The sequence below is a fragment of the Spea bombifrons genome, chromosome 8 (genome assembly GCF_027358695.1).
Source record: "Spea bombifrons isolate aSpeBom1 chromosome 8, aSpeBom1.2.pri, whole genome shotgun sequence".
In the NCBI taxonomy this organism is placed as follows: domain Eukaryota; kingdom Metazoa; phylum Chordata; class Amphibia; order Anura; family Pelobatidae; genus Spea; species Spea bombifrons.
In genome coordinates, this window is record NC_071094.1 from 2,394,414 (window position 1) to 2,421,699 (window position 27,286).

The following is a 27,286-nucleotide window of genomic DNA, read 5'->3' on the forward strand; positions in this document are numbered from 1 at the left end:
AAGAATAATAATTGCCCGTATCTGCCGTCACATTCTAGGTTTTCTCTTTTAATCAAACCAAAAAGATATTTCTCCCAGCTTAGTTAACAAAACCGTTCACGCCATGTATTTCCTGTGGCCGAAAAATGACTTTATGACCTTGACAAAAACATATGTAAATCTTTTTTAGATTTTTTTAAATAGATTTCAAATAATATATTTGAAGAATGCGAGGGGATTTCCAGTACAATGCGGAATGAAAAACTATTAACTTTTTTTTGTTGTGCACTTTATTTGAATTATTTCACATAGTAACACATAACACGGTGCCATGCCAACTAAATGCATGAGAGAAAACAAAAAGTTACAAAATGAAACACAAACTACTTATATCCCAATTATTTATTATTATTTATCATTTATTAATTTATAAATAATTTTTTTCCATCAACAAACCCATTCTAGACTTTTTAAAAAAAACATTCCGGCACCCCATCTCGGAATACACTATATTATACATAAAATTCTATACAGAGACAAGCAAGCGACCGGCAGGCGGGATAAATGTCATTTTGGAATTCTCGGTAAAGGTTTAGAATGGACACTGAATTTTTTTCTCGGTTCCAATCTGATGAAGGTTAAAATTTGTATCTGTCTTTTCCGGCCTTATCACTGGATCTCCTAAAACTTGACAGCATCCCATATACGTCGGTACGTAAATAGATTGGCCAAGTGATATTTTAATCTTTGTAAAAAGCACATAATCTATGAGTTTCGTCCTCGTCTCTCAATTGTATTTACTCCAGAAAGTTGGGTTTGGGCACTGGAAGTAAATATACAGCATTTTGCAGGTTCCTTTGGTCCTCACAAAGGCTAAACGATACGCTGAATGCCACCACCGGCCCTACGACATCGGGGGAGACCTGCTCACAGCTCGTTGCTGGTGGATCTGCCTCCACCTCGCTCGTGTCCACCTGCCGTGGTTTTCCACCACTTCGTGCAGTAGATTCATGAAGTTATATTCATTGTTTTCCAGTAGGGTGTCATCATCCGGCGTGGTCCTCAGGTTGGATCTGCCTAAGGAGTCTTGGCTATTGAGATCTTCCCTCTGGATTCCAGTTTCTGGAGAGGTACGGTTTCTTCGTGAGCGGTAATTACGGTTGGACCTCTGGTAGACCCTCCTGGCAGACAAAGCGCTAGACTGTTCTCCTCCTCGACACTTGGACTCCTCTTTGTTTTTTGGTTTCGGGGAACTCTCCTTAGGACGCTGCTCATTAAAGATTTTATTTTCCGATGGATCTTTACCTTCTGGTAGTCTATCGAACGTGTCAACGCGGTGACCGCCATCTCTGCTCGGAACCCCCTGGTCTTTCGCTTGCTGTCCCATTATACGTGGGGCCCTCAGATCCGGAGAAAGGTTAAGCGATTTTAAAAAGTTTTCATGAGACATATCCGACTCTTGGCTAGACTTGGTCTTCTCATGGGGCCATGTATAGGTTCTCCTCAAGGGACGTGGCTTTAAAGTTGATTTGTGGGCGACCTTTTGGCTTCTATGGTTGTTCACAAGAGGTTCTTCAGAAGAAGTATGAACACTCAAGTACACCAAGGGTTCTAGATTGTCTGTGTTTGCCTCTCTTAGTCTCAAGTCCCTAGAAACCTCAACTGGCTTTTGTTCTGCGGACAGACACGCGTACGTCTCAAAGTCTGGTGGATACGGTTTATCTCCACGCACCGGATTCTGATTTACTCCAGCATGCGTCCCACTCACGCTCACGGCATTGCCGGTTATGTTCTTGACACAACCGCTTTGCAAGCTATTGTAATACCACAGCTCCACATTACCGTCGGAATTCTTACTCGATACATAGAATTCCTTATTCTTGGTGTCGCCAACATTCCGAGAAGCCTGTCGTTCCTCCGTCTTTTTCTTACAAAGACTTGAATTGGTTTGAAGGCCGTAATCATTCAGCAGAATGGCCGAAGCGGACTTAGAACGACCTTTTTGACCGGTGTTTTTGGAAACGGTTACGAAATCCTCCATGTTTAACACCCCAACCTTCGCCGGCTTAACCGTGCCAGAAACGGCCTTCTTTCCTGCGTGGCTGGTGGCTTTCGTTCCGCCTCGCTCTCCATCTGGTTGTACCTGCTTCTTGTCTTGTATCTTCTTCCAAAGGAGGAAAATGAACAAAAATATCACTGCAATAAAATAAACAATATGGCTGATGTTTGTTTTTGGATCGTAAATTAGAACCGGTCCGCGAGAACGCGTTTTTACAATAGGCTTCAGTTTTTGTTAATTTGGTGCAAAAACTTCAACATTGGCAAGCGGCAGATCTGCTTTTTTCTTAAATAAATATATATATCTATTTAATTTCTAATTCCTGGGATGAAATAAAAGAGGCAGAGTACATTCTATGGATTTATAGAGAAACACACAACATGTAGGGTTCAAATTCTTCTCCATAAACTTGTGTATCACGTTGTCTATCAAACGTTCACACCTTTAAAGTACCTTAAATAAAGGCAATTGTACAAAAAAATAGGAAATTATTTAAAAATCAGAACAATTACACGATTGATTAAGACATGTTACAACCCGTGGCGTATCCTGGCCTGGGGTGGCAGGTCCAGTGGGTGGCAGTCAAAATTGGGGGACAGATGGCCCCCTTGGGCAATTACCCCTCCCCCCCACGGTGTCCCACTGCCCAATGATCTCCCCAACGCTAAGGAGGCTATGCCGGCTCAGCACAGCTTCTATAGTCTTCATTAACCCCTTAAGGACAACGGGTTGACCTTAAACCCATTAATGACAATGCATTGTAAGCCCATACATGTACAGGCTTTGTTGTGGAGGGGTTAAAAGGCGTTGTGTGGCATTAAGACATGGGGGGGCGGTCGGAGTTAGCGCTGTTACACACTTACCGAGCACTACGAGTAAAGCTGGTAAAATGACATGAAGGGAAACCTCGGCAGGTGTCTCTTCGACGTCAGGTGAGGTGCAGTTAACGAAGGAGACGTCCCAGACCGATGTGCCGCGCAGGTCCGGAGGGTTGTGGCAGGTAACGCTGTCGGCTTTAACCAAACGTGACTCGTTCCTTAGCTCTGGAAGACAGAGAAAAACGGTTTTAAGCCCAGGATATGACTTTGTTGCAGGCTGATTATAATATGATGGGATTACTATTTCTTCAAATTGAATTTTTTTGCAGAAAAATGGCTTTTACTTGAAACGGAACCTTCAGATACAAAAATGAAAGTTCTGGAATGGGACAATAGCTGTCGGCTAATTCAATTTCATATTAATTCGTCATCAAATCAAAAGAATCAGTAAATTAGCAACTCAATTAATCAATTAATAAATTCTCAATCAATGAATAATCAACTTAAATCCATTCATTAATAAATTCTCCATCAATCAATAAACCAATTCTTAATCAATAAAAGATCAAAGATAATTTCTTAATCAATGGACTCAAATTATCAATCAATAAAGCAATTCTCAATCAATACATTCTTCATCAATCAACTTAAATTCTGAATCAATAAATCATCAACTCAAATCGATCAATAAATACATTTTCAATCAATTTATTAACTCGAATCATTGATCAATAAACCAATTCTCAATCAAATTATCAACTCAAATCAATCAATAAATTATCAACTCAAAATTATCAATCAATAAATCAATTCTCAATCTGTAATCAACTCAAAACAATCAATGAATACATTTTCAATCAATTCATTAACCCGAATCAATGATCAATAAACCAGTTCTCAATCAAATTATCAAATAGTCAATAAATTATCAACTAAAATCGATCAATTAATAAACTCTCAGTCATTGAATTATCAACCCAATCATCAATCAATAAATAATCAATCCTTCACAGTTTCTTCTGATGTTTTCCAAGTCTGTCTAAAAAAGAAACATGGCGGCTGTCGGAACAGATGGAATCCCACCGATCAGCGACTCTGCGGCTATTCTACAGCACGGCCCCCCCTCTAGAGTTATCTCGAAATAAATGAGGAAAATGTATTTTATGGACCTAAATTTGTAGGAAATTACCTTGCAAGAAAATAGCGAAGTTTTTAAGAGCGCAAGAGCAGTTCCAAGGGTTGCCGTCTAAGCGGAACGAGGCGTTCTGGAGATGGCCGAGGACCTCGCTCTCCAAGTGCGAGATTTTATTGAACGATAAATCGAGATACGATAAACGGGAGAGATCCTTAAAACTCCCGCTTCTGATCGTGGCAATCGAATTGTTCTCGAAATTCAGCGTCCGCAGAGCGGTGAACCCGGCCAGCATCTGATGGTCGACCTCGTTCATTCTATTGGACGTTACATTCAACATCTCCACCGCAGCCGGGTTATTAAACCAAGAAGGAGAAACCATCTGCAGGTCGTTGTTAGAAATCAATAGGGAGGTCAGCTCGGGAAAACCCTGAAACGTCCCCGATTCGATGGTGCGGATTCTGCCGCCACCAAAAGTTAGACTTTTCACGGACTGCAGTTTGGGGTTTGTGAACGACGTCGGCTTTAGAATTCCAATATCGCTTAAAACGAAAAAAATGGACTCGATGCCTGTTGGATAGTCTGAAAAACAAAAATAAAATAGTTAATAAAATGTAGTTAATGTATTTGATCGTTTTAAATGTAAAAATAGCAGAAAGATAAATTAAAGTCTTATTTCATATATTATTCCTATAATTCTTATTATTCTTATATGTTATATATTAGTTTTATTATTTCATATATTATTCCTATTATTCTTATATGTTATATATTAGTTTTATTTCATATATTATTCCTATTATTCTTATTATTCTATTATTCTTATACGTTATATATTAGTTTTATTATTTCATATATTATTCCTATTATTCTTATTATTCTATTATTCTTATGTTATATATTAGTTTTATTATTTCATATATTATTCCTATATTTTTAAATTATTCAAATACCATTTTTTAAAACGTTTTGCATGATTTTTTTTGTAATAAAAAAATTACACTAACGCAATTATTTTTTTTTCAAAAAAAAAAAAAAACCCCAAAAAACAAAAACAGCCATCAAATAATTTTATATATATGAAAAAAGTATATATATTGATACTATTATGTTTGGCCACTGGACTTAATCAAGCTTTACAGAGGGGAAATAATTGTAGATATTTTACGAGGGACATATAATATTTTACATTATCCCCCCCACCCGAATTTTTTTTTTTCAAAATAAAGCAGGTTTTTGTTATCTTGAGAAAAGACCCAAAGTCCAGTCTTTTTAACGTCCTCAGTAATATTTCCATATCAAGTATATTTGAGATATCATTTATATTATATATATATATGTATATATATAATAAATAATATATATAATTATATAAAATTACATTTCTTACCATAGTCTAAAGTTGTGCAAATATGTAATTCATCCTTTTTATGACACGTTGCTTTTGAAAAGGTAACAAATCCACAAAATACGATCAATGAAAGTAATTCTGAAAAATAAAGGAAAAATTTTACATTTTGAAATTTAATATGAATTTGCCTAAAATATGACATTAAAATAAAAAAAATATATATATATAATTATTGTATAGCTATAATATAAAATATTATATTATAAAATAATATATTAAAAAATATATAAAAAAATATATAAAAATAAGTTTTTCCGTACTTTTCATGCTGACTCTTTGGTCGGGGTTTCTCCAGAGACCTCCGGTAACCGTTAGACGCGCAGTACGTTTAAGATAAATGTAAGAAAGAGTGAAGGGAGTAGCGAGGAGGTATTTCCAAGCCGGGCAAGTTCCAGCCTGCAGGCTTCAAACGACCCCCCCCAGTGATCTTGTCCTCCCTTTTCCGTTTGAGCCACCTGCGCGCATGGTTAGCCATATGCGTCCGGGTTAATCATAAAGGACGAGATGAAAAGTTCCCTGTTGCGCGGATGAACAGGAAATTTGGGATTTTGATAGTTAAAAATTGCCTGGATGGGAAAAGTTTGGGAAACTTTGACGGATATTTCCAACCCAATGACGTCACGGCGTGGATAGCAGGAAAGAAATTACTCCTTGGATAGGATCCCCCCCCCAACTTTATAAAATCTATAAAAATGATTGCAGCCCATTAACGGCCATCGGGGTCCTTGGTGGGGGCTTTTAACTGCCGTCAGATGGCTCCTTAAAAGCGGAAGAGCGGCAACCAGAACGCAGGTGATTAAAACACGTTCTTTCTATCTGGAGGTCCTTGCGTGTCCCCGCAGTGTTGTAGGCTTACTCACTAAAGTTGCAACAACACCTCAACGTCACTCGACAAGCGGTGTATTCACTAAAAGTGGACACTTTGCCAATTTGATATGTGGGGTCTAAGCGCAGCTTCTCGTCGAGCGCGGAAGAAATGGACTCAACAACAGCCGAGTCGGTTCCTCTGAGTTATTAGGGGTTTTTCTCAAGGGCCAAGTTCATTTTGTTGAGTCAAAGCCCTGTCTGCCTCCCCGTTTCAACAGCCCGTGAACCGACGCGCCGAGGTCCTTCCACCACGACTTAGGAGACAAGCGGCATCTACGTGCGAGTGATTGAGTTGACCTTGGGGAACACGCTGCCAACTTCATCATCGATCGTGGCCTTTGCTAACTTGACTCACCACGATCATTAGAAATACAAAGTAACCACTGGGGATGATGGGACTTGTAGTTAGAGAATACATTAGACAGCGGAGCGCGTGGTTACGGGGTATGCAACATGAATAAAGTATCTTTCAAGGGATGTAGAACACGTAACGAGGTAACCGGCGTTAAAATTAAGGCTTACAAATCATTCGACAGACACCGCTCTTTACATCACATTACTCGTCTTTATGCTTTAAAGCACTAAGATCTGCTCTGGTTGGGGCAGAAAAACATCAACTGTCAGCGATCGACAGCGTCTATAATAAAACAAACATGAAAATGTGCAAAATGATCGCCAAAAACTCATAATCCTTCTTAAAATATCTCTAGAGGTAAAAAAACAACATGTATTTAATGGGAGATTGGGACAGAATGGGTTCAGTCACCGCAGCTTAAATTCTGCATAATCTTGCGTTTTCTAGAAAGAAGAAAAGCGTGATTTTTGTTAACGGTTTTTGCAGAATTTCTCCATCTAGGAACACGAGCGGATGGAAGCCGAGTTAAAAGGGTTTAATTTTGTAGCTGAGATCCTCGCCATCGACTCTGAGGTCAGAACGACTCGGTGGATCATTATGGGATTCATGTACGGACACGAATATCTCCTCTGCATGTCGGTTACATTTTAACTAGGGCTACTTTATAATTTATCAACGAGAAGCGATTCCTGGAGAAAAGGTTATCTGGGCCGTTTGATCGGTCGCATAGAAACAAGAACTCAAACACAGATGTATCTTCAAACGATACTATTATTATCCAAATTAAAAGGTAATAGAGGGTAAGTTAACCAAGAAAGTATAAAAATCCTTAAAAAAAATGGTAGGTGAAAATGATTTATATATAGAAACAATAAATTGTATGTGAATTAAGAGTGAAATGCGAATGAATGAATTTAAAGGAAACGCACGCGTGGAAAATAAATGAAAATACATACATTGTTTAATTTTATTGAACCTCAGTGCTTTCATAAAATAAATATGAAACAGAATGTCCACTGTGGGGGGGGGAGGGGGGGACAAGCAAGAAGAAAACCATGAAAAACACTAAACTTTATACTTTTCAGCACTTTTAAAATGGTAAAGCTTTGGACTATATACACAGAACTAGCCACCGTGAACATATATATATTTTATATATATATATATATATACACATAATTTTTTAACAATTTACACCAATGTAATTAACGGGGGGGTATTTGGGAAGGTGAGGGGTGGGGGGTTAAACCAGGCTAGTTCTCAGCCAATTGCTTCGCTGCTTTTATACATTAAATTCGGGTGCAAGAGATGCATGATGCATTTTAAATTTTGCAGCAATGAGTCACATGGTGAAAGCGACCATCGGTACCAACTCATTTCAAGTAAAAACTGGAGTCTACTTATTAACATGTGCAAAAAAAAAATTAATTATAATAAACCCGTAGTCAATATACCTATTCACATGTACAGTGAAATTCCATAGAGCAATAAAAAAAAAATAGTCCAAAGTGCATGAAAAAAAATAAAATAAATAAAAATAAAAAAAATGAGTAGGATCTAGTGTTTTATATTTGAAACCTTAAATATCCCAAACTGATTGTGAAGAATTTCCTTTTGGAATTTTAAAATAACAGAAAAAAAAAAAACCTCAATTCTTGATTGAAAACAAATTTCTGCTTTAATGAGACAAAATAATAATAATAATGGTTTCCCCTATGTAATAAATATTTATACCTCCCTTCCCAGCAAAAAAATAGAAATAAAAAATAATTCTTGGTAAGAGCACACGAGCCGTCACCGTGGCGTGCTTCGTGTTGACGTTAAAAGAGCAACAGAGATAAGATCACAACCGCAGACATCGTAAAACCGTTAAAAAGGACTGATTTTTCTTTATTTTAAGTGCGCCGCTGCATTGTATATAGACGAGTACCGTGCTCAAAGTGGGGGTTCTACCTACTTCTAAACCATACAAGATGAGGCGGAATACTCGGAATATTCTCCGATATCTCTCTAGAACAGAAAACCATTTGACGGGAGGCAGAATTAACGTCCGGCTCAACATTCAAGGTTTCCAAAACAATTATATACCTTTTTATTTTTGTCACACATTTTCAAGTCTAAAATACCAACAGCATTTATTTTTTTTTGTGGGGAGAACAAACATTGTAGTGCGAATATTTCCGATAAATAAGTTAAGGTTTGTTTAACTGTGCAAGGGTATCCTCCGTACCGGGGGAATCTGGCTGTAGAAGAAGTTCTATTCCTTTTATGCCGACTATCTGTATCGGTCAGAGATTTTTGCCAGAATGCTGATTTTTTTTTTGCTGTGAAAAGTGACCTCATTGGCTAAATTCTTGCATCTAAAGAAGTTTCAGAAGCACTTCGGGAAAAATAAAATGCCACTGGACAGAATTTTTGCAGCATGCAAATGTCTTCCTTTATATCAAAGATAGTCAGCTTTGCATTTCACGGCAGACACCACCCAATCATTTAAAAAAAAACAAAAAAAAAAAAAAGGAAAAAAGAAAAAAAAAAAAAAAACCACAGACGTGTTTTTCAAATGAATCAGGTTGGTGCTGGAGAGAGAGATTAAGCACCAGGTTCTTCCGTATCAAAATGATTCCCGCCAACTCCGTCGCCGTAAAACCGTATCTTTAAAATCCCCCTTTGAAAAACATTCAAAGTGCTGCCCGCCGCTTGTACCGACGGGAGGAAAACGTAGTAAACAATTACATGTTTTCAGACGTTTCCCTCCCCCCCGTTTTTTTTTTTAGCGTTACTTGTACACCGGATTCTTCTTTGGCAGGGCTGGTCGCTTGGCTTGCCAGAGGTGGTTATGAATGGTCACAGCGTCCACGCTGGCAGACATGGTTTTGGCCGGGATCACCGTAAACTGTTTCCTGTCCGAGCTGTATTTATAAAGTTTGTCGATCATTTTCTTCGTGATGCTCTTTGGGCCGGTTCCGGTCAGTTTGAAGATTTCTTCGGATTCCGGGTGAAAGGAGTAGAGCGCTCTGAACTGACAGCCGGCGTCTCGGAACAGGATAATGTAGTTGTTGGAGTCGCATTTCTCCAGCTCCTGAAAAGCGTGAAGAAAAAACCAAACCCCGCCAGGTCAATTTGTTCAATTTCATTTAATCAACTTTTCTGCCCATTTACCCCAATCTTATATCTTAGAATAAAAAAAAAAAGAATAAAACAATATAGAAGTTTTTTTATTACCTCCAAAGTTGAATTTTTCAGCGACTCGTTCACTTTTCCAGCTAAGCAGCAATGGGATATAGCGTTGTGGATTATTGGCTTGTTTGACTTGCTGCTTGGCTCTCTATAAAGTTTGGGACCTATAATAAAAAAAAACATTAAAAACATTTTTTTAAAAAAAAGATAAAATGAATAATTAAGACAAGGTAGGGTGATTAACGATTAAAGTGAATTAAAGTAAGTTCTAAAAAGGCACGAAGCCGGATACCTGAATATTCTGCCACGGAAGCGATGGAGGAAGCGGTCGATGCGTTTTCCCAGTCTCTCTCGCAGTTTCTGCTCTGGTGTCTGTTCACGATAGGTAACGTTTCCACAGAGTCGACTCTGTCATGAGTGGAAGGACAAGAAAGAAAAAAAAATAATAATAAATCAACACTTCTGGCTATTCCATTGGATTTGTTCATTGTGAAGCACGTTGGGTGTACCTGTGCGACGGGGTCCCCCCCGAATGAACGCTCTCTGCCTCGGTGGTCGCTCCGGAGGCCAAGGAAAGGCTGGAGCCAGACTGGGCGCTGCTTAAGTTGTCGGCTACGGCAATAAAGAAACAAAAAGTTAGCACTGGAATTCTAGGAAATGCTTGAAAATGGAAAAAAAAAAATAAAATAAATAATAATAATAATAAAAAAAAAATCGCCCATTAAATGGAAGCCGGGGACGTACGCGTTGACGAGCACTTTGTTCCCGAGTCGCTGTAGGACTCCTCCCGGTGAACAGACTTCGGTCTGGTTTTCTTGGGCTTGGGCTTCGGTTTAGGCCTACCGAGACCTTGCTCCTCGAGGATCTGCTGTTGCTTTCTCCGGAGATACTCCTGCTTTATAAGTTCTCGGCGAGCCTTTTCCTCGTCCTTGCGTATCCTATCTTCCTCTGCTTTGCGTCTACGGGGAAACCAAAAATGTTTAATACAATTGTAAAAAAATTGATTAAAAAAAAATAAAAAAAAACAGACAATGCTTTCTAGAGTTCTGGATATACAATATACTTTTTTTTAATAAAAGTTTACTTTTCAAAGAGAGTTGCAAGGAGGGAATTTTATAGCTACCAGTAATGAAGGTGCGAGCGCACTAAGCAGTGGCTACCCCATACTTGTGTAAGGAACATAATATTTTTTATTAATTTATTACACCTTTTCATGTGAAAATTGGGTTTTCTTTCCCAAGATTTAGGTTTTTCTCTCAAAGGAGATCGGTAGCCAATGAATGCGTAGCTCCAAAAAAGGATGAAACTCAACAAGCTGCCCCGGACAGGATAAATCAGCTATGACAATAAAAGCCACTAATATCGTTAGTAATGTCATATTTAATTTAAAAAAGGGATTTTTTGGCTTAAACGGCCCTCACCGAGCCTCGTCTCTCTTTTGTTCGACTTCGGCTTCTAGCTGCTGTTTTCGAAGGCGAGCCTCTTCGGCCTTCCGCTGCTGTTTCAGTAAGAACGCTGCCCGCTTCTTTGCCAGCTCATCTTCTGCTTTCTGATCATCCTAAACGTTTCAAAAATAAGCACATTATAAAAGAATAAGACTCCGGAGTTAGCTGTACGCAACGTTTCTACACCAAGCGGCGGCGTGTTCCGGACGTTTGTGTTTTTGCTGGATGTTTTAATCTGACTTTCGCCTTATTTATAAGGCGTCGGGGAGCTTCAGGGTTATCATTGGGCTTGCATGGCTTTAATTTAGAAGTAAGAAGGAAAAGGAGCTTTTAATGTCATCTTCAAGTTATATTAAATTTAGAGGGGTCAGTGGGGAGATCTCAAAAACATTACAGACCTTAATAAATAATAGAAAAGTAATATCTTTATCTCATTCGTGACAATCCCCTCATAGCAACGGGAATATTTGCCAGCACTGGGGGGCTGATCATTTTTAAGGTTACATGTGAAAACTATTTTTGACAAATCCCAAACACTCTTAAAAAAAATAATAATTAGCTTTACTCGGGGTTTCTGATTTCACTGCATTTCTGGCAAAAAAAATATATAATAATAAAAAAAAAAAAAAAAAATCTAAAAAAACATTGCTAAAACACTACTTGCCTTGAAGAAAAACCCAACACCGGACTTCTGATCTTCAGCAATGATGTCGGTGGATTTTTCCGGCTGGTCGATTTCTCCGACTTCCTCGGGGTCTTTCAAAACAGACAGGTCCACCTCGATAAGGCTGGTCTTGCTCTTCAGCCTCTCGTCGACCGGTACGTTTTCCTTCCCCGAGCTCTCCGAAGACCCCGCTATCCGCAAGCCGCTCACGGCCTCTTTGTTGGCCTGCTCGGCGACGTTGTTGGCGTCTTTGGAAGTGGCTAGCACAAACGTCCGTTGGTTCTCGTCAACGAGCCTGAAGCTGCTCGCCGACAGCTGGTCCTGATGGGCGCTTCCCTGATCCGGACTGCCGTCAAAAAAGGGTTCTTCCGTAGACAGGCAGGGAGACTTTAGGGTCAGAGCGCCCTTCAAGTGAGGAAGGGTGTCTATACTTTGCGTCGGGGTGATTACCCGAGCGGAGCTTTGCTGTTTGTCTTTAGAGGCTTTTTGCTCGGCCAGCCGCAAGGCTCGCGGGTTTCTCCCCTGCCCGAACCTGCTGTTTTTACGAGCGTTCCCAGCTCCCGTGGGAGACGGCGGCTCGATAAACTGCACGGGCGGCTTTAACTTGGTCTCCTCTCCGTTGCTTTTAGGTGCTGGGAGAACCGCAGCCGGGGCTTTCATGAGCATCTCCTGTTGTTGGGATATTTTGAGGATAGCTTGTTGCAGCGTGCTTATCGTCTCGTTGAGCTTCTCGATGGAGAGATCGCACTCGTTCACGTCCACCTCGGAGTCGGCGTCGTCGGCGTTGGGGACGGCGTTGTCGACTTCTGCCTCCTCCTGCTTAAGTTTGACGATAGCCGCGGTTTCTTGGATCTTTGCATCTCTGTCGTTCTCTTTATTTGCGTTTTCTAGTTTCTCGTGGTAATGCTCTACTTTGGCGTGCAGAGTAACGGGACCCTCCGATTTATGCTTGGCGTACTCTTTCGGCCCCGGCTTCATCGGCTGAGACGTCCCTTCGTTTTTCTTCACCACGTTCAAGAAAGCCGCTTTGCCCAGTTTTAAGCGCTGCCTGGCGGACAACGACTCCATTTTCTTTTTCTGCATCTCGATAGCTCGCCGTTTCTCCTCCAGTTGCATGTGGAGCTGCACGAGTTCGGAAGCCAGGACGTTCACGTGGTCTTTGTTCGGCCGCCCCGGGCTCTGCTCCCTCCTCTGTTTCCACGTAGTTAGCGGAGGAGGGCCGCACTCCGAGCCGTCAGGAGTGGTCTTTTGTGAACTACTGGTGCTGGACTTGGTTTCGTAGCTATTGAGTCGGTGAAATTTGCGTTCAGCGAAGCTGGTCATCCGCACGCTCCCGCTCGCCATGGAGACGCTGCTGACCTGCGAGATGGTACTCAGGCACGGGCTGGAACGTCCACTCGCGTCATCCTTGTCATCGTGTTCTTTCACTTTCATGTCTTCCTGCAGCTTGGCCGACTCCACGTCCCCTATATACTTGCCAACAGGGAGCGAAGGCGCCAGTTCGGGATCGCAGTCCTCCGTGTCCAGGTTGTCAGAATCTGAATCCTGCCGTAAGACAGTCCACGTGCCGTCCGGGTCTTCGGGATTCCCGACCTTCGGACGTTCTACGAAAGGTTTATCGTCGATGACCATCTCCGCTTTGGCATCATGAAGAAAGAATCCGCCGCCCGGCTGCTCGCCTTGCTCGACACTACTAGTAGTGGCGGGTCTGAAGGTACTGCTCCCCGTCTCTACAGATAACTGCAGAGGTTCTGTTCTAGGAGAATCCGACCCGGGTGGAAACTGCGAACTATAGACCGGAGTAAAAGTTCTATTCAAGTTGTGCGCGGCGTGATTGCTAGCAGTTTTCGTCCGAGAAAAGGACAGATTGCCCTCATTTTGTCGTTTGGGTAGAAAGCCTGATTGTTTACCCTCCCCGTATTCTTCCCTCTTGGGCACAATAAGTTTTTCTTTAGATTGTTTAAGCACAGCAGGCATTAAGGGCTCCAAGAAAAAGCTTTCAGATCTATGGTCTAGAGCATCTCCTGGCCTCCTCGACAACCTCGCTGTGCCTGGTTGACTAGATGCCCTGGAAGACACGCTTTGTAACTCCAACTCTCCTTGACTCGACGTTTCATCCGATCTTATAAAAGCCACGAGTTCCTCTTCGTCGTCCATCTCGACGTTTCCCAGCAGGCTCCTTGAACTCGGGAGCCCTGGAGTGGGCGGCGGGTGATGTTTTGGGGTCGCGTTGACAATGTTTGAGGCCAGGCTGTCTTTGCTGATGGATCGGGCAAGGCTGATACTATCTCCAGACGCGGCGTCCACGTCGTCGGTCGCACAGTGAAGAGCGAAAGGCATTGGCTGAGACAGCGGCCTTAACGAAAATAAATAAAACGCTTTACAAGACTGGTTATGCAGACACGGCTTACGCCTCATTGCTCACAAAAAAAGGAATACAAGGAAAACACGTTTTTGTGCGATTTACCCACCTTGGCTTCTTCTCAGGCCAGGCTATCACTGAACCTCGAGGCTGCCCGTCCGCCCGTGTCAACGAGTTGGAACGATCTCTGTGACCTACGAATTCAAAGTTACACCAATAGTACTGCTGTGAAAATGCTAACGTAACATCATTAATCATTAAAAGTCCAAAATCCTGCACAAACCCGGCTTACACTCCGGTATCATCCGAGGATAGCCTGATCCGGTTTGCTTACTTTATAAAAGCGACAGAATGCATTCGTTTAAGGAAAAGCTCACCGGTAATGCCTCGTTTAAGCCACATGAGGGCAACCTAACCTAGTATGAAAGCAAAGCACTAGATGACCTCATAACACAACAAAGATGGAGGTCACAGGGTCGGGTGTGGACTAACTAACCTCATTGATTTAATGCTATCATTGCAGTAGGTTATACAAACAGAATGCCAGGATCTTCTATATTTTCCACTCATCTGTTCCAGATCTTATCGACTATTATATTGTTTTTCCTTTTCCCGGATGTGGCCGCGGCGAACGAGGCTGATCTTTACCCATAATGCCATCACTTACATATCACATGAAAAGGTCTACATTAATAAAATCATCACCAACTACACAGAAGATAAAAATGCTCGTTTAGTTTGGTAGAAAATAGTCCTGAACTTCTTTCCCCCACAATGTTTATCCGGCCGCACAGGAATCATCGTTCAGGTCGGCTGCCACACCGACGGTTGCCGTCCTCGGCTCTGTACTTACTGGGACTCTCTTCCGACTGTGCGGTCTTTTGCTGTTTTTGCCTCAGGGGTAATAACGGGTGCGATGGACTGAACGCTGCGCTCCCTCTTCCGCTAGAACAAAAAAAGCCAATATTAAGATCAGACACTAAGTACCGACGTATCCAAGGCCCATGTTTGGCTCCTGTGAACAGAAACTCAAGCACCATCTCCTGACTCTGCTTAACATGAGATAACCTACGCCCGATCATCCAACCAAACTAACCCCTGCTTGAGGTTCATTGTTACCCCAAGGGTGGGGAAGAAGGGCCTACTTGCTCCTTAAATCAACGTTCCTAGCACTAGTCACGGCCCTGGTGCACCTTTTTAGTTTGTAGGACTTGGGGCAAAAGGGGAAATATATTATATTTGCCCCCTGTGAGCCAAATCCCTGGGATAACGTACTTTTCCGCCTCTTCTGGCTGCAGGTAGGTTGCTCTGCACGCTTCGGCCGCGTGATGCGTGGGATCAGATGCGCTCGCCGGGCTGGCCATGAAGCTTCGCTTTGTGGCGTTGGAAATGGGTACCGATGGCCGACTGCTTTTATGCGGTAACGCTGGCTTAACTGCGCAGAGACAGTAAGGCTTTAGTTAGAAACAAAACATTTAAATATGATTTCTTTATGGACTTCCATATAAACCAGAATCTACAGGGTGACATCAGACACGGATTTTTTTTATGGAGAGTGAACTATAAACTGTAAAAAAACAAACATATAAAAAAAAAAAAAAACATTTTCTTAAACGCCTTCCTGTGACAGATTAGGAGGAAATAACGTATATTTTAATTGAAATACCTTCTTTTAATTCTTGAGTATCTCTCGGTTGAACAAAATCCGGTTTCACGTTCTCAAACCACCAGAAAAGCTCAGCAATAAAAACCATGAGATTTGGCTAAAGACAAAAATAATAAATACATAAATAAATAATAATAATAATAATAAATACACATTACTAATAATAAATAAAAGTTACAGTAATATAATAATTACAGTAATAATAAATAAAACATTAATAAATCTAATAATAATAATAAACATTTATCGTAACTAGGTAAATCTACCTTAAGAACCATCGGTGAGTACAACATGTCTTCCAAGGTAAGGTAAAAACATTTGTTTAGATATTCATTGGAGAATTCCTTAAGAAGCTGGATGTTGTACAGACTGTCGGCTATCGACATGACTTCTTTTAAGCAGATATCTGGGGAAGAAGACAATAAAATTTACCAAACAATCTATTTCCACGGGTGGGAGATTTTCTTTTCACGTGCACGATATAAAGATCCACAGCTTGGTTTAATCTGGATAACTGACACCGTTCAGCACTGGACCGATTTAAGCGCCGTGGGAGGCGAGTACGATACCCGACGCTGATGGGAAAGGCCACATACCCTCCAGTTTCATGTGATCGGGACAGTAGTAGTGTATAACGGTGAGAAGCGCAGCCCCGTCACTGACATCCTTCATGAGGTCCTCGAGTAACGGAAAGTAAGGTAACTGCCTGTTTGACGGATGGTCTCGGCGGTAACGAACCTGGTTTAAAAAAATTAAAAAATAATAATAAACATTATGATGATGCTGCAAAAACAACTACTTTGGTTCAAGGGCTACGTTTTGGGCAAATTCTACCGTTTTAAACTAGGACTAAGATACTAGCAGCCTCGTCTTCGCTAAATTAAGAAAGCAGATGAGGAAAAAAAAAAATAGAGCGTGTTTCACAAATACATTGCCAAAAAATTAGTATTAAATATCCACACTGCATTCGGGGAAAAAAAATAAATAAAATAAATTAAAATCCAACCTACGGTGCCGTTAAAGCACTGGTTGATTTTATAAGAAAACAGGGAGTGGGGAGGACTAAGTTCAGGGAGGTGAAAGGAGCAGGAATAAAAGGTTCATTTTGTATCAGAAAATGTCTAACGACTGCAAACATTTTCCCGTCATAGATCTCGCATCGTAATGCGGATTGGAGAGATATGATTTGTTAAGAGACACGGACACAAAACCCTAGATCTACGGCACTCGCTAAAAAAAAAAACACAAAAAGGTTATAAAGTGTATAAAGCAAGCAAGGCGTATTCACCTCCCCATCCCCCAAACCCCAGCCTGCATTTAGACATAAATATTAAATACTATACCACGCGAGCGTACTCCACGGGCTCCCGCATGCAGTGCGCTAAGGCATGCATTAGATCAGGCTTACACAAAATGAATAAAAATGGACAAAATTAACAAAAAAAAAATGTTACACATACAAATGATTGCGGTTAGTCACGAGACAAGCTGGTAACACTTTCACAGCGAATGTGCATGAATGAAGAGCGGGAATGAATGTATTTTTTTTTTCTTTTGTGTGGATATTATGTACGGAATGTGTCTGCGATGTTATCGAAATTAAAAAGTAATATTTTTCGTAAAAGGAATCTTCCTTTGGTGGGTTTTACTCTGAAATAACGATTGATAAAAGAAAACTGAAAAGGATATATAATCGCTAGTATGGAAGTGCGCTATGGGTTAAATGGATGAATTCACAGACAGAGCTCTATTTTTTCACTTACAGGCACTAACTTCCAATACCATTTTGAAGGAGACTTTTCAGGAGGGAAGGAGAACAGGTTAGGCACAAGAAAGGACAGTTCTGCAGAACATGTTAATTGGGTTCAAGCATTGTTTTTTAACCCCCAGCATTCCGCAAATGCAGTGACAAAGCAGCGAACACTTCCCCTGAATTAGATTTAACAGACGCTTACACAATAGAGACGCAAAATGCTCAGATCCCACCATAGGATAATAAGGAACCTACGCTCCCGTAGAGGTGCCGCCACGCTATACGGTTTATCGCTAATTGAGTAATGAAGTTCATGGTCGTTGACTTTTGTAATACCGGCATTATTTGTTCCCATTCACTACCATTCAAAAGTTTGGGGTCACTTAGAAATATCCTTGTTTTTCAAAGAAACAGATTTTTGCCCATTAAAATAACATGAAATGGGTCAGAAATCCAGTGCAGACGGGGTTAATGTTATTAATGACTATTGTGGAATCTCTTCATAGGCGTACAGAGGCCCTTTATCACTCCCATCACTCCTGTGTTCCAATGGCCCTTTATCACTCCCATCACTCCTGTGTTCCAACGGCCCTTTATCACTCCCATCACTCCTGGGTTCCAATGGCCCTTTATCACTCCCATCACTCCTGTGTTCCAATGGCCCTTTATCACTCCCATCACTCCTGTGTTCCAATGGCCCTTTATCACTCCCATCACTCCTGGGTTCCAATGGCCCTTTATCACTCCCATCACTCCTGTGTTCCAATGGCCCTTTATCACTCCCATCACTCCTGTGTTCCAATGGCCCTTTATCACTCCCATCACTCCTGTGCTCCAATGGCCCTTTATCACTCCCATCACTCCGGTGCTCCAATGGCCCTTTATCACTCCCGTGCTCCAATGGCCCTTTATCACTCCCATCACTCCTGTGCTCCAATGGCCCTTTATCACTCCCATCACTCCTGTGCTCCAATGGCCCTTTATCACTCCCATCACTCCTGTGTTCCAATGGCATGTTGTGTTCGCTGATCCAAGTTTAAGTTTAAAAGGATAATTGTAATAATTTGTAATTATGTTAGACAGAAATTTCCTTGAGTGACCCCAAACTTTTGAAGGTAGTGTATAAACCTGCACAACCAAACACTTATAAGCATAATTTATGTTACTAGCATTTAAATTTCACGAGATCATTAACACTAAAATTTAGGGGTTATAAAAAATAAAAAAAAATAAAATAAAAAAAAAAACCAGCAGCAAGACCCAAACGGGCTCTTAACCACTTTAACTAAAATTAGTACCAATTAAAAGTAGAAGGTGGGAAAGTTAAAAATAAGTTCAAATTATATTTAAGGGCACATCATTTTGAACATTTGGGGGATTTATTACACACACGACTTGTGTCCCGACTACACATTTTCAAGGTTAATTCAAGACAAAATAAAAATAAAAATAATAATAATAATAATAATTATTACCTTTGGATGACTTGGGCTCTCGACGATCTGTTGTTTTAATTTCTGCTCTCTCTCTAGTACTTCTCTCATTTTAAGATTAACCTGGCAAAAGAACAACATATACATATACATATATATATATATATATATATATACATATATATATATATATATATATATATATACACACACATTATATTATATACATATATTATACACACACATTATTATATATATATATATATATATATATATTACACACACACACACTAATATATATATTACACACACACACATTATTATACATATATTACACACATTATATTATACATATACATATGTATATATAAAAGAAATACCTTATTGACCCAGAAGACCATGGCATCCTCCAGATCGTACGGGAGCTCTTTCGAGGCACTGAACGTCGAGAAACGTTTGACGCTGGCGACTACTTTTTCGATACTGATCATTTCTACCGTGTACGCCATCATGAGGGCATCGATCATGGACATGTGGGCGCTCTGACAAAAAGCAAAGCGAGGGCTCCTGTTACATTGGGGGGTCTAGGGAATAAGAAAGTTAACACGGATACTTACCCAGACTTATTTTTATTGACTGCATGGAAAAAAAAAAAGCGATCCTAGAGAAAATTACCACTTTTTTTGGAAGATTTTATATTATCAGCTGTTAAGAACATTACCAACTATTCGTAACTAAACCGCGCTAAACTGTAAGCGGAACATAAAGTCCATGAGAAGAGATGCAGCTTTTGTACAAGGTGACTTCATCACGCACTCTTCATAAATTAAGCTTTTTGGTTTCGTTATCTCATTTCGAATGCCCTCCGGCCTGAGCGCTCTGTAAGAAAATCTATAATTTATAGACTGTATTGATTGACCGGCACTCAACTCCGCAGCGAACAAAAACTCACAGCCGAAACGACGAGAACGGATACACCATAAAATAAATGTTATCTGCAGATGATTAAAGAAAAACCATTACAATGTAACAATTTTGTATTATTCCGGAAGCCTTCTTTGGATCTGTCCAATTACAGAATTCGAATCAGACTCCATTAAAAACTACTTAATTTAAGAAAATTTGAATAGAGAAATGTAGAAGGCGAACGGACCATTTTGATTGGGCAGCAGCTGAGGTCCGAGTCGGACACGGGCACGTCGTCGCTCTCCATGACGTAAATCCCCTTCCGAGATAAAGCCTGAATGACGGGCTGGTGGCCCTGCAACGCCGCCACCTGATCTCCCTTCAAAATAAGGCCACAGACGCGGCAGTAGAGCTCGCTGGAGAGCAGCAGCTTTATGACGGGCGGCTTAATGTGCTCCTGCTCATACTGGTCCACGTAGAAAGGGTCTTTCAGCTCCTCGGGGACGTTATCTGAAAGGACACCAAACGCGAAAATCAAAGCACACGCTCCGCTACAACTCAAATCACAACATTAAAATCATCTTAATGACTCCATTCCAAATAGTAAAATATATTAACTGGAAAAAGGGATTTTAAAAATATACTAAACATAAAATGTCAAATACAAAACACTGAAGAAGCTATTTCTATATTTTGGTTTCCATGAACCAATCACTACCCATTATAATGCATGGGGGTTAAAGTAAAAGTAAATGAATAATGCTGCACGCGATGCGTCTCATCCACGGCAACTCCTGGGGAAGCACCGAGCAAACTCTAAAGGGAAAGTCCCAGAGAAAAATACATGTTCCTCCTCAGCGCTGTATACAGTGATATACTCCCCCCCGCGCTGTATACAGTAATATACTCCCCCCAGCGCTGTATACAGTAATATAACCCCCCAGCCGCTGTATACAGTAATATAACCCCCCAGCCGCTGTATAAAGTAATATACTCCACCCCCAGCGCTGTATACAGTAATATAACCCCCAGCGCTGTATACAGTAATATAAGCCCCCAGCACTGTATACAGTAATATAACGCCCAGCGCTGTATACAGTAATATAACCCCCCGCTGTATACAGTAATATAACCCCCCCAGCGCTGTATACAGTAATATAACCCCCAGCACTGTATACAGTAATATAACGCCCAGCGCTGTATACAGTAATATAACCCCCCGCTGTATACAGTAATATACCCCCCCTGCGCTTTATACAGTAATATAACCCCCCCCCGCGCTGTATACAGAGTGACTTTACCCAGCAAAAACACCACACTGAGCTGATGCTTTATGGCAATGCAAATTAAGTCCTTTCCTCCATAGCTTTAATTAGTCAGAGAGTCCAGCTGGGTGATTAAGACTGAGCCATTCTATTGTTCCCCACAGGCAGTACAATAAGGAGTTGGCTATCCCATTACTAACCAATAGCATAAAAACAAAACGTTTTCTTATCCTCTCTCTATAACAGGCCCCACTATAAGGACGTCGGTGCTTGAGCACAGGTGAATGAATGAGATATGTCCTAGTTTCCATGCAAGACTTTCTGAAGTTCCCCAGGGCTCCGCGTTTCCCTTAAACACACCAAACACCCATATCTTGTAGACCCGTGACTTCAGCCTCCCAATTCCCCAGACACTCCACTTAAAGCGGCAGCATTATTTATGTATCCTTCTCCGCTCTTCACTATGGCAACCCCTCCTCCTCTCATTAAGGAGCCTTTTAATGGTTTTGCTGTTTGACGTAATTCAAAATCCTGGTTCTTAGAGTTCTTGCAGCAAAGTCCTGACGTACTAATTCATAATTAAAGCAGCAGACCATGTTCTCTGTATGAAGTGGCCCTCATATGCTGGAAACTCTATACTGTACACGTCAGCCACAGCTTTACTTCCTCGACAGTGTCTACATTGAGGCCACGTCATTAGGTTCCATGAAACCACCCGCAGGCTCACGTATAGGACAGGCTAACCGGCCAATCGACCGGCCAGTTTCACCCCTCATTCTTACTTAATTTCAGAAGACTTCAAGAATGAATGGAATGTGAATAAATTCCACTGAACTTCAGCACGTTCAAAACAACGACAAACTAATTAACTACCTCCATTCCTCCGCCTTCCATTAATCACAATTCTGCATGAAATGATGCCAGGCATGATACTTTATGCTCAAGAACTCCATACATCCTTACATTCATACACACACACAGAACTAGGGCCAGCGGTACGATGAATTACACAGTTTCAAGGTCTCTGGTGGTTTACATTAATGTGGACTTTGGCTGTGCGATCGCAGCACTCCTAGATGTATTTACAAAGGCAACACGTGAATAACATCTAAGGCATTAACCTCTGTTTAAAATACAAAAAAACTACCCCATCCCATCCGCACCCGATGTTCCAACCCAAAATATCCCAGCAGAATCGCACTTGGGGATGATGCTTGCCCTAAATGTTGCTACTCCTCGTATCAGATTAATAATATGTTTTCAGAAATATCGCTCAGTTTTCTTTATTTTTTTACCCCAGTTGTAGGTTTTTGCCCCATAATATAATGTTTTCAGGCAGCTGCATATCAGCCATTTGTATGATTCTCGCTCTGTTATCTGAGCCCCGATCTACTAAACAAACGTCCCGACTCCCTATCATACTGCCTGTGGGGAACAATAGAATGGATCCGTCTCAATCACCCAGTCGGACTCACTGATTAATGAAGTCTATGGAGGAACGGACTTCATTAGCATTGCCACAAAGCATCAGCTCAGTGTGGTGATTGGGCAGGGAAAGTCACCCAAAATATCACATGACTGACAGCAACAGCGGCTCCAGGTCTGCAGATAAAGGGGGTTTATTGGGGCAAAATGAGATAAAGCCAGGTTTTTGTCATCAACCAACATTACTGTATACAGAGCTTTGGGGGGGGGGTTATTACAGTATACAGCGCTTTGGGGGGTGGTTATTACTGTATACAGTGCTTTGGGGGTTATGCTCAAGGAGAATAACATTTATTTTCCATTTAAACAACTAACTATAGACACTATCAAAAATAACGACTTCTGGTGTTTTTAAAAAAAGATCAGTTTCTTCGTGAAGAGGACATATAATAAAATCACCTCCCCACCTAAAGCCACGACTTATCTTACCGATGCCGTACGCCTTGGAGCAGATCCACTGTAAGTTTGCATCAATTTTCGCCCTGAAGGAGTCGTACATTTCTAACGGAACAACCTCGGTGGCGCAGTCCGCCAGGGAATCCATCTTTCTTCTGGTGCTCTCGCCGCCGGCGCCAACACCGACGTCCACCATCTAAAAGGAAGAGGCGCAGAGCGGGTCAGGTGCCAGGAGGAGAAACTTTTTTCATTTCTTAGGAAACGGCTAAAACGGTGCTGGCAACAAAACGGTTAAAATAGTAATGGTTAAAATGATTTAACCCCTGGAGTATTAGAGGTATAAAGACGAGACCAACGACTGATTAAAGTCTTTACAGCAGAAGAAGCCGGCGATTAGACAGGGGCCGGATGGGGGCCAACCTGCCGGTGGGTTTTTATAAAGGCGTCACAATAAGACCCATGTTTTAAAATGTGCTTGTGACACAATGTTATTAACAAAACGTGCCCATGCGCCGTTACACACGAGGACCACTTAAGAAGAAGCCGTTAAATAAGTCGTAAAACACACATCATCGTACGGCGGATTTTCCTTACGCAGATCACATCGTACATTGTTGCAAAAGAGACACTTTTAAGATTCCATCATTTAAACCGGACCCCATTGTCTTCCATACAGCACACCTCACCGGCGCCCCCCCAAATCTCCCCGGGGGATGGTTCCGGTGCTGGCCGCGCCGGTCCAGGTCGGGGTACGAGATCACCGCGTTTTTGTTTTGTGAGGTCAGAACTCATTTTCCCCCAAAGATCAAACGTACAAAGGCAGCTGCTGACTCAGCTAAACCAGACAATCCCTCTCCCTCCCCGGCCCTCGCCCCTTCTCTCCAGCCTACGGCTCGGCCCCCGGAATAGCGGATCCGTTTAATTAATTGCCTGGGATATCGATAACCCTGCGGCCCTCGGTCACATCCCCACCCTGATCAACATCTATCCTGACAACTCATCCTGTAGAGTCAGCAGCAGGCCCCGGAAACAAAAGGCCCTCCTTCGTATCCCGTTATCAGCATCAATCAACAATAGAGGGGATCCGGCTAACGACGGATGGGAGACGAGCCCCGGGTACCAGCTCACGGGCTCTGGGGGCTCACCAGGCCTCGCCTCCCCTCCCTCACCCGTCAAGCAGGAGAACCGGCACCGGAGAACAAACGGCGATATACATTTTTAAATGATAAGAGCATCATCCCCAATATACCCCCCCATTCACCCTTTAATTGCTTGATGCTAACACGGCTCCCGGATCCCACCCCTGGAGACACCCTCCATTCATCTCACCCTACTGTCAGCTTCTTTATGTCAACCGGGCCCTAACGTTACCAGTTCCTCATCCTGATCTGTGGTGTATATATTACATTAAACACCAGATCCACCTGCCAGCAGAGGAGTGTGTAATTATATATATATATATATATATATATATATATATATATATATATATATATATATATATATGGTAAAGGCCTTCCTCACCTTTTGTTATGATGCTTTGTACAGCGCCACGTTCTATGAGGGCGCTTTGTAAATGAATAACGATGTATAGAGGTTTATTTAGGATACATGGATACCGATCGCTCGGGAATTATGTACAAATTAGGAGGCACTGAAACAATTGGCAGGAAGGCAAACGACATTCGGCCCGGTTAGTAGTCACAGGCAACACATTATATATAAACACGCCACACGTTATATATACACATTATATATACATCTATACATATATGTGAATATGCAGCCCATCCCTGATACAGCCACCTGCTCTACTGACAGCACGATTTATACAGGACTACCCATTGTCCTCCCAGCCCACCCCCTGGTGAACAGCACTAGCCCTCCCTAACCTTCCACCTTCCCTCTAACCCTCTAACCCTCAAATTCCCCATCAGATGCCACCCATCCCTCTCACCCTCAGGTGCCACCACTCCTTTCACCCTCAGGTGCCCTCCCCCACTCTCCAGGTGCCCCTCTCCCCATTTCACTCACCTTTGCTGTTCCTGCGGAGGGCAGTTGAATGAATGGAAGGCGCCCCCTGCGGTTACCCCCCTCACAGTGCGGATGGTCCAGCCTCCCCCGGCCGCGGCCTACATACCGGGCCGGTCCGCCAGGGGCAGCCTCAGCCGGTTACCCCTCCTTCCTGTCACCGTCGCCGAGCCCCGCCCCCTGCAGGGTGTCTGTCACCGGGGACACGCTCACTGACCCCTCCAGGAACGTCTGTACAAAGCTTGTCGGCCCCTCCCCAACGCGGGGCCCCCGTACGACAGCAGACTCAGCGATGCGGACACAGCTGACAAGCCGCCGCCGTTCACTCGGGTCCCGGCTGCGCAGGCGCGGATGGTTGCTAGCGGTGACGGGCACTGCGCATGTGCGACTGGTTGCTAGCGCTGGGAGACAGGAGAGAGCGGTCACAGGTACCACGCATGCGCACCATACTGTTTGGGAACTTGGGGAAGGATTGGACTGCGCATGACTGTTATGCCGCACTGCCAGGGAGCTGTGATCTGGAATGCGCATGCGTGATGATTGGTGCCAAATGCGTATCACCTATGTAGCTAAATTCTTGTGCCCCTTCCTCTCCTCCTCTGAAGCCCCTCTTCCCTCCCCTGATGCCCCTCTTCCCTCCCCTGATGCCCCTCTTTTCTAGGAGCTCTAAATGTTTGCCCGGTATGAGGGTATCGCAGGGTTCTACAGCCCTAAAAGCCCCGATAATATGTATAGAAACAGCAGGAAACGGCTTTATATAGCAGGGTAAATAAAATCCACTATTCTAAATGCCCCGCTCAGTTACACAAATACCCCGCAATAGGGCACAAAGTGACATAAAAAGTATGGTTGAAAGCCCCACCCCCAACTCTAACCACACCCCTACCTCTAATCTCATTCATAGAGTCCCGCCCCCAACCCTCACCTCTATAAAGCTTTTCGCAGCCAATAGATGTCGAACGTGGAGATTTTGCGTATTACGGACCAAAAAGCTTATTAAAAATTATTCCAGCCGTTAATCTAAATCCTCTGTGTTCTGAGATGTTCCGAACGGTGATCGGATCTATAAAAGCTCTTTATATCACAATATCTGGCAATCTGTTGCGTTATTTTAGTCGAGATGAAGATCTCATGAAAATGTTTTTTTGGTGATATTGATCTGGAGCCACATGCCATTTCGGGGTAAATAATTAACCGCATCGTACTCTGCCCACCATTCTGGAGGAACCGGAGTTTGAAGACAAATGAAACAGTGAACTCATAATTTAAAGAAAAACATCTAATGACATCATTAGGGTGAAAGTAATAAACTCGGTTATGATGTTTTCGTTCGTGGTGATGGCGGCTACGGGTATAGAGTCACACACAGCCAGAAGAAAATAGGTTTCTAGCCGTACATGGGCTAAAGAAAACACAGGGTTAAAAATCACATATGCCTCGGAAGTCACCCCTTTTCTGGGGACTGTTGACCTCTTCTGGCCCCGCTGGTTCCGCTGTCTCTTCTGGATGTTATCTACAGATAATAAGTATTTTAGGGGGCTGAGCTCTGTCGTCTACGGTGATCTTGGACCAAGAATGGTCAGGAGAAGACATCTTCTCCATAGAAGTGCAAAAGGACTAAGGGTACCTGCTCTACTAAAGAGCTCCTTACTGCACTGGTTCTCCAGACGTAGTTCAGAAGGTAACTCGGCAAGCTCCTTCTGCCGGTTCAGCCATCGTTGACTTCAAAAGGCGATTGACTTGAGGAACGTCCCACTGGGTAACGTTCTACACCATGGAGGACACCAAATTATCTTTAAGTGGAACCACAATAGTGACCTTCAAGAGGCCGATCGATATGGATTATGTATAAAAAGAGGTCATGGTGCAAAGTTTGAATAAGTGGTCTTATCGCCATGCTTACTAACGGAATGTTGCTTTGGTTGGAACAGTCCGTCGGTTGCTAAGGCGATAACTTTTTTATACATAACCCTCTGAGCTGTTCCTGGTCGGCTCACATAGGGCTTGCTAAATTCTCAGGTGCCCTTAAAAAGCGCCATTCCGTATGGATTATGTACAAAAAGAGGTCACGTGAGAAGTTTA

General features: G+C 42.3%; 2 protein-coding genes across 2 annotated transcripts in view; both read right to left on the minus strand.

Annotated features, from left to right (window-relative positions):
• The window catches only part of UBAC1 (UBA domain containing 1), a 105,128-nt gene that overhangs the window by 59,586 nt on the left and 18,256 nt on the right, over positions 1-27,286 (minus strand). The gene's annotated exons all lie outside the window — the stretch shown is intronic.
• Positions 9,130-25,432, minus strand: CAMSAP1 (calmodulin regulated spectrin associated protein 1). Its single transcript, XM_053473668.1, has 18 exons — positions 25,208-25,432; positions 23,207-23,369; positions 20,275-20,537; positions 19,502-19,663; positions 19,164-19,244; positions 16,532-16,673; positions 16,202-16,341; positions 15,936-16,032; positions 15,545-15,704; positions 15,123-15,214; positions 14,379-14,463; positions 11,908-14,263; positions 11,220-11,356; positions 10,543-10,757; positions 10,308-10,410; positions 10,091-10,206; positions 9,844-9,962; positions 9,130-9,700 (listed from the first exon to the last, which is right to left on the minus strand). Exons 2-18 carry the CDS (start codon positions 23,367-23,369, stop codon positions 9,398-9,400), a joined length of 4,734 nt encoding a protein of 1,577 aa, XP_053329643.1. The 5' UTR covers positions 25,208-25,432; the 3' UTR covers positions 9,130-9,397.